Source organism: Camellia sinensis, chromosome 9 (assembly GCF_055761805.1).
Source record: "Camellia sinensis isolate YWXY chromosome 9, ASM5576180v1, whole genome shotgun sequence".
Taxonomy (NCBI): Eukaryota; Viridiplantae; Streptophyta; class Magnoliopsida; order Ericales; family Theaceae; genus Camellia; species Camellia sinensis.
In genome coordinates, this window is record NC_138969.1 from 146499203 (window position 1) to 146515911 (window position 16709).

The 16709-nt window shown below is 35.2% G+C and overlaps 2 protein-coding genes across 12 annotated transcripts; one reads left to right on the top strand and one right to left on the bottom strand.

Annotated features, from left to right (window-relative positions):
- The first annotated feature begins 6107 nt into the window (after positions 1-6107).
- Positions 6108-7179, top strand: LOC145799802 (uncharacterized). The gene is made up of 2 exons (XM_082889434.1): positions 6108-6257; positions 6349-7179. Exons 1-2 carry the CDS (start codon positions 6108-6110, stop codon positions 7177-7179), a joined length of 981 nt encoding a protein of 326 aa, XP_082745560.1.
- A 3194-nt stretch (positions 7180-10373) lies between these two features.
- Positions 10374-15742, bottom strand: LOC114312007 (putative LRR receptor-like serine/threonine-protein kinase RFK1). Of its 11 annotated transcripts, none has more exons than XM_082887761.1 (9): positions 15364-15741; positions 14639-14691; positions 13558-13593; positions 13382-13413; positions 12405-12605; positions 11211-12264; positions 11034-11091; positions 10845-10943; positions 10374-10753 (listed from the first exon to the last, which is right to left on the bottom strand). In XM_082887761.1, exons 6-9 carry the CDS (start codon positions 11274-11276, stop codon positions 10725-10727), a joined length of 252 nt encoding a protein of 83 aa, XP_082743887.1. In that variant the 5' UTR covers positions 11277-12264; positions 12405-12605; positions 13382-13413; positions 13558-13593; positions 14639-14691; positions 15364-15741; the 3' UTR covers positions 10374-10724. The 11 variants fall into 11 exon arrangements, 8 of the variants coding, with proteins under 8 accessions (XP_082743887.1, XP_082743884.1, XP_082743883.1 ...); XM_082887758.1 differs by having other exon boundaries at positions 12405-13010; positions 15364-15739; XM_082887757.1 differs by having other exon boundaries at positions 11211-11285; positions 11396-11496; positions 12196-12264; ... (1 more) ...; positions 13382-14691; positions 15364-15739.
- Between the last annotated feature and the right edge of the window lie 967 nt (positions 15743-16709).

Genomic DNA, 16709 nt, shown 5'->3' on the forward strand with positions numbered 1-16709 from the left:
ATTGCCAACAAAAAAAAAAAATTGTAGACAGGTTTTCATTATAGACAGGAATTTGGGGTCAATGTCTTTATCCCCTCACACTTGTCGGTACCAAACTCAATTAATCTTCCTTCTTTTTTCTTTTTTTTTTAAGGGGTCACGACTTGTGTAAAATGAAATTGAACATTGAACTTGAATTTTGTCTTTGGTGTCTTACCTTCTTTGCAACTAGCTCCAATCATTTTGAGGAGGACTGCAAATTGTAGATGGCCATTACGATCATTATAATTTAATTAATAGCCGACGATGTTATATCCTAATGAACATTATAATTATTTTGGGTATATGTATCTAATAGCTGAATAATTTGATTCAATTCATATTTTATTCATCATGTGGCTAGTGGTGATTAAGTCTTGTTTGTTTGCAAACTGATTATTGTAAACATGTGTTAATAGGGTGCTTAGATCTTGAGAAATTTGTACAGTTCGAACTTGTTAAAAGGACAAAAGTTACCCATAATGTTGCAAGGTTCATTATGCTTTACAAAATAGAAAACTAAATGTAATGCATGAATTTTAATCTATGTATAATATAGAAAAAGATAAAATATGGTATGGCCAATATTATAAAGACAAAGAACTCATTGTAATGTTTCTACATCAACTCCAATTCAAGCATGCCAAAGGTAGTTGATTACTTCTAGTTAAACAGGTTTATGACAGTCATGAGACTTGGGGCTCTAAGGATATTTGAGGTACAAGTGTAGCTCTAAACTAATTTTATACACAAGTTAATTTGTCATCAACAAGAACAAATAGCTAACCCTACAAACGAAATAGAAATAGAGTAAATATTCAGTCGTTGGATTGCTAAATTTGGGGCAATCCAGTACGACAAAATGAAAATAAATAAATAAAGGACTCATTACACTATTACTTATATAATATAATGTCATAGAAATGATTATCAATAAGTAAAAATACATATATATACATTTTATTTGACTTGATAATCCATCTCATCAAACAAAATGGTTATCCAACATAACATGCTTTTCCAACTCAGCAATTTACAAGATGCAATTGAGCCAATTACAAGAGTAACATGAAGTCACAAAATGATTTTTATGTGGGCACACAGCATACAGGTATAGGAATAATTCACTCAATTTCAATGACGTACAACTCCTTTTTCACAGAAGGAATTAGACTCCCACATTTTCAAAAACTATGAAAATATAAGATTGTGAGCAAGACTGAAAAATGGTTCACTAAGATTTGTAATTCATTAAAACTAGTAACAATCAGAATCTAGTGAAGCAAAGTTCGCAGAACATATGAGGTAGAAAAGTAGAAACTTTTATGAATGAAATCAACTCTGGTGCACACCACAACAATCAAACCTCGTCGCTATTCATGTTAATCAATAAATAAACTAGAGTAGAATCTTTCTAACAAGAGGGAACAAGTATTTCAACAAAAAAAGAAAATCCACAGAATTTTTTCGTGGAAACTACTTTTGGATGATTCTTGGATATGTGTCCTCATTATAAAGAAAATAAGGAAAAAAGCATTATTGAAGTAAAAATGAGGAAGATAGACATGGGCTCTTATAGAGCTAAGCAGGAAGGCATACAAGCATTGAGCCAATGACTTGATGTGCATTACTAGCCTACGTTCCAAACCATTTTATGAACATGGATGCAATTATATCCAATTATGTGTATCATTTCTAACAAGTAAGAACAAGCACACAATCTTACGAAGTCTCTTATTAGCAGCTGGTGTAAAGACAGGACCAACAGCATTTGATGGTCTACCAACCTTCCTACATTTTAAGATGATAGAAATTGCTCCACAGCAAACCACCAAGATTACCAATGCAGATAAAGCAATGATGAAAATAGTTTTAGAGTTCACATTCGGGTCCTTGTAAACAATATCTGCAGTAATAGGGAATTGCTGACTTCCAGCACTTCCGCTTGGACCATTACCCATGGAACCCTCAAATGGCGGCGAAGAAGGAAGCCCTGTTACTTAACTTTTCAGACTCTCAACAGCATTATCACATAACATATATCATAGACAAAAACTCAAAGATCTGAGATTGCTACCTGGATAATTAATGTACAACACTTCATAATTGCCAAAAAGAGTCTTATTTAGAGGCACCTTCTTCTCCCAAGATCTCTCATAAGTCAACATAGCAGAGGTATTATCGAACTTCTCTCCCAAAGGAAAAAAGCATATTGGGCTTTCAATTTCAAAATTATTAAAACACCCAAAATGGTTATTCAAACACAAATTCAGATTCACAACAACAACTTCAATAACAAGCAATCAAACCCACAAAACCGAACAACTAATAAATAGATCGATTAAAATATAATCGACTTACTCTTGAGTTCATCGAGCCACTGCTTGATGCTATCGAAAGTAGTCCGGCGAGTAATATCATAGATGAAAAGAGCACCAACAGCACCTTTGTAATAGGCGAAGGTGACAGTGCGGAAGCGCTCTTGGCCGGCAGTGTCCCAGACCTGGGCTCTGATCTCCTTGCCATCAAGCTCCATCACCTGGGTCTAAAACTCTACTCCCACTGTGGCTTTTGAGTGCCAATCGAACTAGTCTCTTGCAAATCGCGAGAGCAAGTTCGATTTTCCCATTGCTGAGTCCCCAATCACCATTATCTTGAACAAGTATTCTCCTTCTGATTTCTCTGGGTTAGAGAGAGAGAGAGAGAGAGAGAGAGAGAGAGAGAATCTGTTTTGTCTAAACAGAGAACCGTCTATTTTGTTTAAAACTTTCACACATTTGGCGACCAAATTGGTTTTTTTGTCGGCAAATGTTAATCAATTTCATTAATTCTTTCAAAATTTGAAATATTTCCCTCTAAATATTTTAGTTCTTTGGCGACCAAAATAATTTTAGTCGTTGAAAATAAATTTTTGGCAACCAAATTTTTAGTCGCCTTCCCCCCATCCTCCCATTCCATCTCATCCAGATCCTATTGTGAATTCCTCTCTGTCAATCGTCCCAGACTCATTTCTTTCCGAATCTGATTCTCTCGAACCAGCTCCCAGAGCATCTGATAACCAATGGATTAATTCAGTCGTTGGAACCTCTAAACCGCTAGTAGGCCTATCCAAAAGAAAGAGTAAAAGGAAATTTCTGCAGCACGTGCTTAGTAATGTATCAGCTAATAAGTTCATCAGAAGAGGGGGCAGGAAAAAGGGCGGAAAAGCTGCATCATTCCGATCAGCGGCAGCAGCAATTTCATTATCAATTTCTTCAGAGGCCATTGCTAATCGAAATCGCATTATCCTTAACGAAGCCCAGGCAGTGTGGGAAATTGGGAAGCTCCTTGGCCTGAAAAGTAATGAAGAAGATGATGAGGTCGTTAGTAAGCTTAAAGAGCTCCATGACCAAAATGAGCTTCAGCATAATGAAACAGAAGGTGAGAGGAACTAACTCTCTACCCATTCGGCCTATCCATGGATTTTTAATATTGTTTTCCATGAAGATTATCTCTTGGAATATAAGGGGCTTAGGAAAAAGGGAGAAAAGAAGAGGAGTTAAAAATCTTATCTCTCATCATAAAGTCGACTTTCTGCTCCTTCAAGAAACAAAGGTAGCAACAATCACAAATCAACTCATCCACTCTATTTGGCCCCACAATGATCCGGGTTTTGCAGCAGTGAAGGCTGAGGGATCTTCGGGCGGTATTATTAGCGTCTGGGATAAATCAGTTTTTTCAGTTTCTGAATGCATTCAGAGACCGAATTTCATACTTCTAAAAGGTACGATCTCTCCGGACTTTGATTGTATTTTGATTAATATTTATGCTCCTAATGAAGCCAGGGCAAGGAAAATTCTCTGGGATGAATTATTAAGCCTCAGAGTTAGTTATGATTTACCATGGTGTATTGGGGGAGACTTTAATGAAATTATTAGAATTGGGGAAAGAAAAGGCTGTCTTACAATCTCTGCTAGTATGAAACAATTCAGTGACATGGTGGCCAATTTGGAGCTTAGAGACCTTCCCTTGCAAGGAAGATCTTTCACTTGGTCAAATAATCAAGAGGCTGACAGATGGAGCAGATTAGATAGGTTTCTCCTTCACTCACAATGGCTGGACAGATTCAATTTTAAACAATGGGGTCTTCAACGATTATTATCCGATCATTGTCTAATTCTCCTCATGGTGGATAATAGAGATTGGGGTCCAAAGCCGTTCAGGTTCCTCAATGCCTGGACCTCCCATCCTAAATTCCTAAATGTTGTCAAAGGTGCATGGAATCAGAGTGTGCACCTTGGCTGGGCTGGGCACAGAATTTTCATGAAGCTCAAGGAAGTGAAATCAGCTCTCAAACAATGGAATATAGAGGAGTTTGGTGATCAGAATGAAAAATTAATTTCCATTGGTAATCAATTACACACGCTGGATCTCCTTCAAGAGACCCGTTCTCTATCTGAGGAGGAGTCAACAAACAAGAGGAAGCTGAAATTCGATTTCTGGAAAACTTCAAGGCTGATTGAGAGCATTTGGTTGCAAAAATCAAGGCAAGTGTGGTTCAATAATGGAGATAAAAACATCAAATATTTCCATATGATTGCAAGCACAAGGCAGAGGAAAAATTCAATTGGCAATCTATTCATCAACAGAACATACTTAGAAGATCCGGAGCAAATAAAAAGAGCAGTTAGGTCTCATTTTCAGAATTTTTTCTCCGAAAAATGGCCTTCAAGACCCACATTTTCAGAGCCTTTTCAGCGCTCACTTTCTGATTTGGATGCTTCTTTGCTAGAACAACCTTTTTCTGAAACTGAGATTCTAGATGCAATAAATCAATGTGAAGGAAATAAGGCTCCTGGTCCTGATGGCTTCAATATGAAATTCATCAAAAAATGCTGGGCCTTCATAAAAACAGATCTTTGTCTCTTTTTCAATGAATTCCATCTTAACAGCAGGATCAAGAAAGGCCTGAATTCTACCTTCTTAACCCTGATTCCAAAAATTCCAAACCCATCTTCTTTATCTGATTACAGACCCATCAGTTTGTTAGGCTGTATTTATAAGGTTCTAGCCAAGGTCTTATCAAGTAGATTGAAATCTGTTTTGCCAAAACTGATAGATGAAACTCAATCAGCTTTTGTAAAAGGGAGGCAAATATTGGATGGTATTCTCATTGCCAATGAAGTTGTTGATTTGTGGAAGCGCAATTCTTCATGAGGGCTTCTTCTCAAATTGGATTTTCAGAAGGCTTTTGATAGTGTCAATTGGAACTTTCTTTTTCATATTCTTCAAAATTTTGGTTTTGGTGAAAAGTGGATCTCTTGGGTTAAGGAATGTGTTTCTTCCCCTCATATTTCTGTATTGGTGAATGGATCTCCTTCTCAAGAATTTCCTCCTCAGAGAGGCTTAAGGCATGGTGACCCTCTCTCCCCCTTTCTCTTTAATCTTGTGGTTGAAGGGCTAAATATTCTCATCCAAAGAGCCAAAAACCTCAATCTTATCAAGGGAGTGGATATCGGTGGCTCGGGGTTGAACCTTTCACATCTGCAATTCGCAGATGACACTCTTATGTTCTGCAATCCAGATTGGGATGAGATAATAAATCTGAAAAGAATTCTCAGTTGCTTCGAGTTAATTTCCGGACTGAAGATTAATTACCAAAAGTCTGTAATTTGTGGAGTTGGGGTTAACAGGGACTTCACCTCTCAAGTAGCCGAATTCTTCAACTGCAGGGTGAGTTCGTTACCAATCAATTATCTTGGAATGCCTCTAGGGGCCAACCCAAAAAGACTGTCTACTTGGGAGCCTATCATAAATAAAGTGAAGAAAAGACTAGCCTCATGGAAGAAGAGGTATCTTTCTCTTGGAGGGAGAATCACTCTGATTAAATTTGTACTTTCTTCACTTCCAATCTATTATATATCCCTTTTCAAAATTCCTACCCAAGTGGCAAACCTTATTGATAAATATCAGAGATCCTTTTTATGGGGGGATAGTGATGTCAAAAGGAAATTGCATTTACTCAACTGGGAGGCATGCTCTGTTAGCAAACACTTTGGAGGTTTGGGCTTCAAAAAGACTAAGGAAGGCAATGACACTCTCCTATGCAAATGGTGGTGGAGATTCGCCACCGAAAAAAGTTCCTTGTGGAGGAAAGTTCTTTGTGCCAAAAACAATGTGAACGAAGACTGTTGGTTACCAAATGGTTCAAGCTTCAGATTTTCATCTGCAGTGTGGAAAAGTATCTCAACTATGGAAAGGTATGGATCTAGAGCAATTGCATTATTTTTGGAAAATATTCAGTTCAAGCTAGGGGATGGTAAAAGAATTAAATTTTGGTTGGATGCTTAGGTCTCATGTACTCCTTTGTCCAACCTCTATCCTAGACTTTTCTCTCTAGCTACAAGCAAAGATTCATTCGTCCACCAGTATTTGTATCAGGCTGCGGATAATCAAACTCATTGGAATATCTCATATAGGAGAACCCTGAGAGCTTGGGAAGATGAGTTGCATCTTGAGCTGATTAGTAGACTGCCACAACCTCTCAGCATTAATAACAATTGTGTGGATCATCTATTATGGACTCCTTTCCCATCAAGCTCCTTTATAGTTAAATCTCTTTATGAAATTTTTGAAAATTCTCTTCGTTTAACCCCTTTTCCGATTATGAAGATGTGGAAATCAGCAGCCCCTCCCAAAATTAAAGCTTTTGGTTGGCTTGTTTGGTGGAATCGAATCGCCTCTTCGGATCTCCTTGCTCGCGGGCTCATTATCCCCGCAATCAATCACTGTGCATTCTGCAGTATTGATAACGAATCTACTTTGCATTTGCTCTTGCATTGTAATTTTGCTTGGAAGGTTTGGGCTGAAATTATTTGTTGGTGGGGTTCCCAATGGGTTTCCCCTAGTTCCTTACAAGACTTGCTTTTATGGTGGTATGGTCAAAAGTACAAAAACCTGGGTAAACTCATCTGGGAGGTAATTCCATTGGCTGTGGTTTGGAGCTTATGGATTGCAAGAAACAACATGGTTTTTAACTCTAAAGTTCCTGTTTGGGGAAATATTGTGGATAGTATCAAGATCAAAGTGGCCACATGGGTGAAGTTTTCTAGTCATTTGCCTAATTACACAATCCATGATTTCATGCACTGTTTGGATGGATTGAAGGGCCATAAATTGTAGTTTCCAGCAGGATGTAGTCCTCTATTGTTTTTTTTTCATTTCCAGTTTTGGTTGAGGTCTCATCAACCTTTGTATCAGTCTTGGCTTGCATATGATTGGGCTCAATTATAGGTGCCAACCTAGTTGGGATGTATTTTTGAGCTATGATGCAATTCAGTCAAGTCCTTCTTTTCTATCTATTTATCAATAATATTCTTTCTTTGCTGATCAAAAAAAAAAATTTTAGTCGCCAAAGATAAAAAGTAATTTTTTTTTTCATCCAGTGACTAAATAATTTTAGTAGCTAAAATTAACTATTTGGCGACAAAAATTGTCGCTGAAAATATATATTTGGCGACCAAATTTTTGGTTGCCAAAGATAAAAAAATAATTTTTTATTTTACATTCGGCAACTAAATGGTTTAGTAGAAAAAACTCAATATACGGCGACCAAAATAATTTTTTTGTCGCCAATTCTGGTATTTTCAGCGACTAAATTTTTTTTAATCGCCAATAATCAATATATCCCGACTAAAAAAAATTAGTAACTAAATATTGTACTTTTGCTGACTAAAAAAATTTTTGGTCGTCAATTCCACAATTTTTGGCGACTAAATTTTTTTAGTCACCAGTTTTGGTCGCCAAAGGTATTTTTTGTTGTAGTGTATATATCAATGGTCTTTGTGCATTTATTTTATCAATAAATTTTTTTTTTTTTTTTTGCTAATAAAAACAAAAACAGTGGCAAAAAAATAACTATCCATAGTAGGTTTGTCATCATCTTCATCACGAGTCCACCTTCATCTCTATTGCCTATCTACGATTAGCCCCCTCTTCCAAATGCTAAGAGTAAAAATGTCTACAAAAAATCTCAAATATGAGAATTAGGATTCAGTGGATTAAACTTTCGAAACAATAGAATTTATTAGAATATAACAATATCTTATGAACTAATTGAAATGTAAGTTTATATCAACTCTACATTTAAATTCCCCTTTTAAAATTCATGCGTGAACTATATATCAACTCTACATTTAAATTATTATTCTTCAATAATTATATTAAATCCATACATTTCAAATTATATCCATCCAAACAGACCATAAACATATTTCAATTTCACACTCCTCACTCTTGCCCAGCCCAGCTTTTCTGTATTTCACCTGCACCATGGTGCATAATTCATACCATGAAAAAGGAGCATCAGTCAACTAGTTCCATTCATACTCAATGTGCAAACAACTAAGAGCACAGCAAGACAGATTCATATAACAGAAAAAACTAGGACTATATTTATATAAACACACTACAGCAAATTAAAATTTTATCAACATAAATTTAGGGATGAAATCACCTTTTAAGGATGAAATGGTTTAATTTTAAAAAAAATATCATTTTTATAGATAAAAAATGGATCATTTAATGATGAATTACTACCTTTTTAAGACCAAAATTTTCGTGTAAAAAAAATTGTCACAAAATTGTTGTCCTAAAAGTTCATTTAGTAGCGATACTTTCAAAATTTCACTGCCAAAAGTCGTTCTTTACTTTTTCAGATGGCCTTTTATTGACGACAATAATTGGTAGCCTAATAGCTTTTGTAACAAAATTTTCACTTTAGGAATAAAAAGTTTTGGTCTCTAAAACCATTTTATATTGTAGTTATAGAATGTATATAAAATGATAAAATTTTTAAAAGTAGATCATACTTATAAACTTTGTAAAATCTTTTTATTCTATAACTGATTATGTAATCAATTTTTATGATCCTATTTCTAATCCAATTTTGTGCATAATTTCAACTTTCTAATCCTTTCCATGCATCGCAATAAATCAGAACAGAGTAGTCCTTTACTCCCCAGAAAAAAGAGAAGAGAGTTCATTCTCACCTTATATGTATTGATATTGAGAAGACCATTATATATTATATATCAGATATTATTGATTGATATATTGTTGAATAATCGAATTGAAAGTCAAAAATCCCAATATCTAATGGTGATACAATATTAAATGGCTGATACTTCAAACTTAGAGACAGTTACAAATGGATCTTGTGGATTGAACTTATTTATCAAAATACCCTACTTTAACTTATAGTGATAAATTTATTGTTTTAAAAATATTTTTAAAAAAATTGCAATTGAACTATTTATATTTTTCTAATCATATTTCAATACAAATTAATACAAAGAAATTTTTTTTCAAAAATCAAAGCTCATAAATAAAAGCCAAAATGTTCCAATTATTTACCACTTCAATAAATTTGTCATTCTCATTACTAGTCACAAGTTATCATTCTACTAACACAAAATCCATTTAAAAACCTCAAAATTTCACTGCTGGAAAATTCACTTTTAGCGGCGTTTTTTAAACGCCGCTAAAAGTACTAAAAACGCCGCTAATTCTTCTTGTGACGTTTAATCCCAAACGCCGATGACGCGGCCGTCGCTATAACTTTATGACGTTTGATAAACGTCGTTATATTAGTATAGGCGGCGTTTTAAAAAAGCGCCGCCAAATGTCCTACCTAACAGTACTATACGTCACTATAACATTTAGCGACGTTTTTGAAAACGCCGTCATAGACATTTATATATTTTAAAAATCTAGCCGTTGGAGTGGGATATAGTGACGTTTTCTAAACGCCGCCATGGCCTTTTTTTAATTTTGTTAATTTTATATGGTTGAACCAAAAAAATACCTATCAAACAATTATTAAGAACTAATAATTGATGATAAAAATAAATAAAGAATTCTCAAGATCAAGTCAGAACAATTCGTCACAGGCTGAGTTTTTGTTCCTTGAGTTTTCAATGGGCATTATCATCCTTCATCTGTTTAGTCTCAGCACAGTTGGAACCTTTGAGGAAACTTCCTTGTTCCATAAAAAACGAGAGAGAAAACAGAGAACAAAATAAATCAAATTCATGTATGATGAGAACAAAACATTCTGGGGATGAGAATAATGAGAACAAATATTTGAAGAGCATAGGACATGGTTAACACTCTCAGAGAGTGTTGATGGGACACAACTTCTTCCTGTACAATTTCTCAACAGCCAAACACAACATTAAGAACCTTTAAAGCCATACCATTTTGTATTTTACATCTTTTCTCAGGAACTAATTGTAGAAGAGCCCTTAACCCTTTCAACCCTATGGGGGTCAACTAGCGCCATTAACACACACTAAAAAAAGTATATTCCCAGGACATGACATAAAAAAGTTCCTCAATGGTGCAAACATGTTGTAAAGTGATATACGAATTATATGAAGTTCAGGAGGTCACAAATGAATCATGTAAATATGCTTGCTATTAGCTACAAACACAGTACATGATTTCGATATGCCTACACTGGCCACAACCAAGAACAACAAAGATACTCACTATGACCATAACACACAGCAGCCATTCTATTACCATATTGTTCTCTGCACTGAATTGACACTTAAAATGTGTGTGATTGAGGGAATTCTAGGTCACACCTGTGTTAGGGTAGGCAGAAGGTTTGAGCCCAAATGTGACCGTCCTACAACAACCAGTATCCTATCACAAACTAACGCCTAAAACAAGGTGCTGATATGCTGAGAGCCTGTATAGCGGTAACATGCTACCCATATTATATATATATATATATATATCTACATCTGAACCCATCAATGGAGTCTGAGTCTGTTATCAACCTAACCATACATACAAGCCCTTTTGTGTTGCCATCCCTCTTCCAATTCTCTGGAGCTCCTTCTGGGAGTCATGATATTGAAATTGTTTGGGAGAATCATCTGAGAGATTGCAAATAAGAGTCCACATGTTGCATTGATAAACAATTCAAAAAGGAAGCAAGATTGATACAAAGAATTGACTCGACTCACCCTCATCTGACACATCAGCAAGTTTTGCAAGCACTTCAAGGATTGCTACCTCATGCTCCTAGTAAATTAGAAAAGCAGTTCTACCATTAATAAATGACAATCCAGACATGAACTGTTGTAACTTTGCCAAGAACAACGTAGTATAAGCAATGCTACGGAAGTGGGAGCAGAAATTACCATAAGGATTGCCTTCGCCTTCTCCACTTGAACAAGGTCAGGATTGACTTCCCTTCCACAGATCATACTCTCAACCTGCAATAGGGATTAAAAAACATAGAAGACTTACCCATCAACTCAGTGAGAGATTTGGGGTAAGAAGGCACAAAAGCCTTGCCATCACTTTGCAAAACAAATCTACTCACTTCTGCATCTGTGGACACAATTGTAGGACTTCCAAATAAATGTGACCTGAACACCTTCCCACACAATTGTAGGACTTCCTGATGTCTCAGCTCCTAAGGCTCTTCTAGTTATTTAGAGATATGTAACCACCATTTCAGAGATATGAAAAGAGCGAGAAATAGAAAGAGAAGGTCTCTCTATAATGGATCTTTAATGTTTCTACATTTTGTCATTACTTATTTAAACTGATGTTTGAAAACTTGTTTTCAAAACTACATTAATTACATCTAAACAAGATCAGATCCCTATTAGCTTCTATTTTGTATACAGTACAACTCATTTTTCCATTAACAGATTTGAAAGGGTTCTATTATTTTTTACATTCTTATATCGTGGAGTGGGCGTTAATGGACAACATCATTCCCACTGAACTTTTGACACGGATTAATCTTACATAGATCAGGAGTGATTTGAAACTATGTCAAATATAAACTGACAAAGAACCAAACAAGTACCCAAAACAATGCCCAAATAGTACACATCAATGTGTGTTTGGGAGTCGAAAGATTGAGTACACACCTAACCTTTAAAAGTAAAAAACAGAGATTTCACTTACTGATGGAAGTAAAAATTCCCTGCTTAAAGTGAGGAGTTCCCTATCATGGGATGAAATTTTACCATCCCAAGCATGCATTTGAACTGTTTCTTGAAGCAACATAAAGAAACTTGTGCCATTAAAGAAACAATTTCTTGAAGTCACTAATGTCTTCATATGAAGTTTCAGATATCATTGATAGAATGCCAAGATAAAACAAATTACCTTCTCTGTTAGATATTTGAAAGCCACCTTCTTCTGTCCTGCTTTATATATATTGCATTGTGAATATATCTGAAGCCAAAAAACCATAAACATGTTCATAGGAAGTGGCCAACCATGTATAATATCTTTTAACACCTTAAAATTCAAACCAACAAAAAGGAAAAGAGGAGGTAGATGATGAAGAAAGCAGCAGCTGGAAGCATCTTTACCTGTGATTCTACACTGGCACATACAACATAAATGCCCCCAGTTTCTGGTGTAATTATTATATAAATGTACTTTCCCAAACCTAGAAATTGTAATATCTGTGCTCTCTCGGGTGATATCTATCAGTCCATCATCATAATCACAGAGGCTGCAATGGTCTATCCATATGTGCTTTGACTTGGGTTTTATCTGAATGCCTTTATCTGAATGCCATCAACATCAGGTCCCATAAATTGAAGTTCTCAACAAATCAATAGGATGTTAAATAAAATAAAAAATAGTTAATGGGAACTACAGTTGACAAAAAAGATAACAAACTACAAAATTCACTTTGACAAGCGCACTAATGACAGGATACAACCAATTCCTACATAAAGATTCATTAAATCAAACAGGATCAGGATGGGAAGGACCACAGGACATTAAAGTTCAATGGTATGTCTTTGAAGGGCAATTATCTTCCACAAAGTCACCAGTGCTGCTAAATGCCCAATTAGTTGGGCTTATGAAAAGCCATGAAGACCCAGCTGAATCTATATCTTTTTCATATGTTTTTCCATCAACAACTACTTCACTTCCACCACAATTTATATGGAAAGAAGAGACATCTGAGACAAAAACATAACTAGATTATTTACCTTTGAAATAAAAAGAAAGATAGCAAACAAAGAGATCTAGGAAAGAATTACTCGATAACACCATCCCCCTAAGCCCCCAAAAAATAAACAGTCAAGTACATTTTTATCCTTATTTGTGATTTTAACCTAAAAGAAGCTAAACATTTTTTTTCTAAAAAAAATCTTCTTTAAGCCACCATTTTTTATCCACTAGCTACACCTGGAAAGAAGACAAATGGAATCCCAACATCATATTTTCAGTTTCCAGTCCCCAAGTGTGTAAGCCTTAAAAACAGGTAAATGCTTTACACAGCAATGATAACTCTCAAATTATCAACACAATAAATAATATTTCTACTTACTTCGTACACAACCACGGTAAGCAAGAATTTCACTGACAGAACAACATGAGATCATGAACCAGTCAGCAACATATTATATTAGAATTTAGGTTAGATAAGAAAGAAATAAACTGAAACAGTGCCCAAATAATTTATGAAAACAACAAAAAAATATTATGAAAGTTTCAGAAATTTACGAAGCATTGTCCTCTGAAGAGCTTCCAAACAAGTTCCTGTAGAAAATAGAGAGTGAAAAGTTGAGCTGGATACACAGAAATTTTTTGAGAGATTATGGTAGTAGTTATTAAGTAGGAAAGAAGCATTCTTACAATTTAGTTTGTCGGCTTCGGCAAAATGAATCGACTGAATCAACTGATGAGCTTAAGTTGTTATAGGATAGATCGCCAAATAATCTTCTTCTTTTTATTTTTTTTTTCTTTTTTTCTTTTTTTGTGTGGAAAGAATGTAGCATTCAAACTCTATTTTTCCTATCATTGTCCTCAAATATCTCATCAAGAAGAACAAAGGGTGAGGGGCAGAAATTTAGACTCAAATCAAGGGCATTCTATGCACTGTAGATTGAATTACAAAAAGAAACTCGCATAAAAAAAAAAAAAACAGAACAGAATTCTGGTGTTTCTCTGAAAACTGGTTCTTTTTTAACTCCTTTTTTTTTTCCTGAAAATAGCTCCTGAGAACAATGAACTTAACAAATTTTCAATTCTATTTTTTGTTTTACGTGACTCCTAGAACAGAAAACTGTTTTCAAAAACTCCAACAAATACGAAGCCTATGATAACCCTTGTTTCCCATTTAAGTGCTGAGAAAAGAGAATTTGCAGTATCAAAACCTAAAGACTCATGCATAATTTGATGCTCTCCCAAAGATGCAGCAAAACTTGTTGCCTGCTTAATAAAAAAAAAATTTAAAAACAAAAAAACAAAAAGAAACAATGCAAAGCTTCATTTATGAAACCAAATTTCTTGTTGAACATACCAAGCTACGAAACTTTTATAAAAGGAGCCTACTACATATAAAACTTGTTATCTATGTCCTGGCTACGGTATTTCATGGTTTCAGTTAGTCTAAATACTCCAGTTCTTTACCCCAATTAAAACTTAATCAAAACAAAAATGCAAGAATTTTCCAATTCAGATTTTTTTTAAAAATTCCATAAAGAGGATTTTCCACAAAAATTAAAAATCTTTGCAGTACATTAAAGATAAGAACTCCATTGCAAATTTTATGTTCAAATTTTAATGACTACAGAGAACATACGATTAAGCCAAGATGCCTGGTCTGATCAGTAGTCTTCAGTGGATCATCTGGATCTGCAGCAAAAGCACAAGTCAAAATCATTCTTCCCGCACCCAAATCAGAAGCTAATGCTTTATTCAGAGTTGGTTTGACAAATATTTGTAGACTGAAGGAAAAAACATAGTACTGCTCAAACCTAATCCAAGACAAACAACTTCTTAAAATGATTATGACACCAAGAAAAGGGGAAAAAAAAGATAAGGAATAGCCAATCTTTAACCAAAATTACATGCTTCAAATATTGGATGTTCACTAAATCAAACATACAGCAGAAAAAAATGTATCCAATCCTTGACATATACACACAAATTTCACATGCACAAACAAAATACATACAAAACACTGATGATCATGGCAGAGAGAGAGACAGAGAGAGGGAGGGTACCTCTTTATTCAAAATTATGATGCTTATCTTCTCACAGAGATTGAAAACCCAAAAGAACAAAATCCACAAAAATATCAAAACGCCAACCCCCCAAAAAAGAAACGAGAAAGAAAACAAAAGAAGAAACAACAATTGAAAAAAATAAATAAATAAAAATTATAATCTTGAGTCACGTATCGATTTTTTTTTTAAACTGGAATCACAGATTGATCAATTTCAATTTCATAGTTCTTGGTTACAATTTCAATAACCAAATCGAGAGAGACGGGAGGAAGAGCTTGTGAGAGATAGAAATCGATACCTCACTGGTGCAGATGGTGGTGGCGGTGGAGCTTCGAAATCGAAATCGAAATCAGAGAAATCGAGCCGGTGCAGACGGTGCTGGTGGTGGAGATTCGAAATCGAAATTGCTTTGAATCTCAAAGATGAATATGTGAGAATGATAAGGGCTTAGAGAGGGTTGAGAGAGGCGAGATTTGAAGCCGTGAGGATTCCAAATAAGATAAACATCGAAATCAAAATCAAAATAGCCAAGATGAATCACCGAGATTGTATCATTCTGAGATGAATTGATCCATTGAGATGAATCGATCCATTGAGAGGGTTCAGAGAGAGAGAGCGAACGAGAGAGTGAGTGAGTAAAAGATTAGGGCTACAAAATGAGCGGGTGAGGGATTAGGGCTTCAGAGGCTCGCCCATTTAAGGGAGAAAGAGAGAGGACATTTGAAGGCGCTTTAAGACGCCTTCTGTTATTGAAACGGTACCGTTTTATTATTTCAAAAAAGTGGCGTTTAAAAAGCGCCGTCAAATATTATAAAATATGGCGTTTAATAAAACACCGTTAAATGAACGTCGTCAAAACTCATATTTCTTGTAGTGTTTTCTCATTGTCGAAACAATGGATAAATAGACTAAAAAAAAATAAAGGAAAAAATGGAAGAAAAAAGCTCACTCAAAACTTATAAGTAAATAGTCCTGTCAACAGAATCTACTACTAATATTTCTCTTTTGCCGATCAAAAAAAAAAAAAAACAGAATCTACTACTAATTTTTCCTAAAACTTAATCATCAGACCTATGATGCTCCACTTTATTATAGTTCTCAGATCATGATTTTATTTTATCATAAAAGGTATAATAAATTTAGTGCAGGCTCTATTTCTATGATGCTCCACCGTAATGAAGATCAAAGTAAAACTTAAATCAAATTACAAGAGTTGAAAGGGTAATTAACCCATTAACTATCTACCTAGATTGTTTTTATGAGTAGTATTACTCATATATTGTTGACTGTGATCTGCAAGGTTATCATCTCCTCTAACCCTAACTCTCCCTCCTCTTGGTAAAACATCGCTACAATTATTCTGCACACTGCCTTCTCTCCCCTGGCTGACCAGCCTCATCAATTCTCCTCCATGCCCAAAAATCGGACCGACCGTACCGTGACCACTACGCATAACTGCACTTTCTTGAATTACCCTATCTTGTCCTTGTGCAATTGCTTCACTGTGTCTTCCATCTTGCCCTTGTAAAAGAACTTGGTCACAGGCTTGAATAAGACCATCTATTCCATTGCTTTGCCTCTCTTGTGCTTGCATAAAACTAGGGTTGTTAACACCTCCTATTTGTTGTTGCACATAACTAGGGT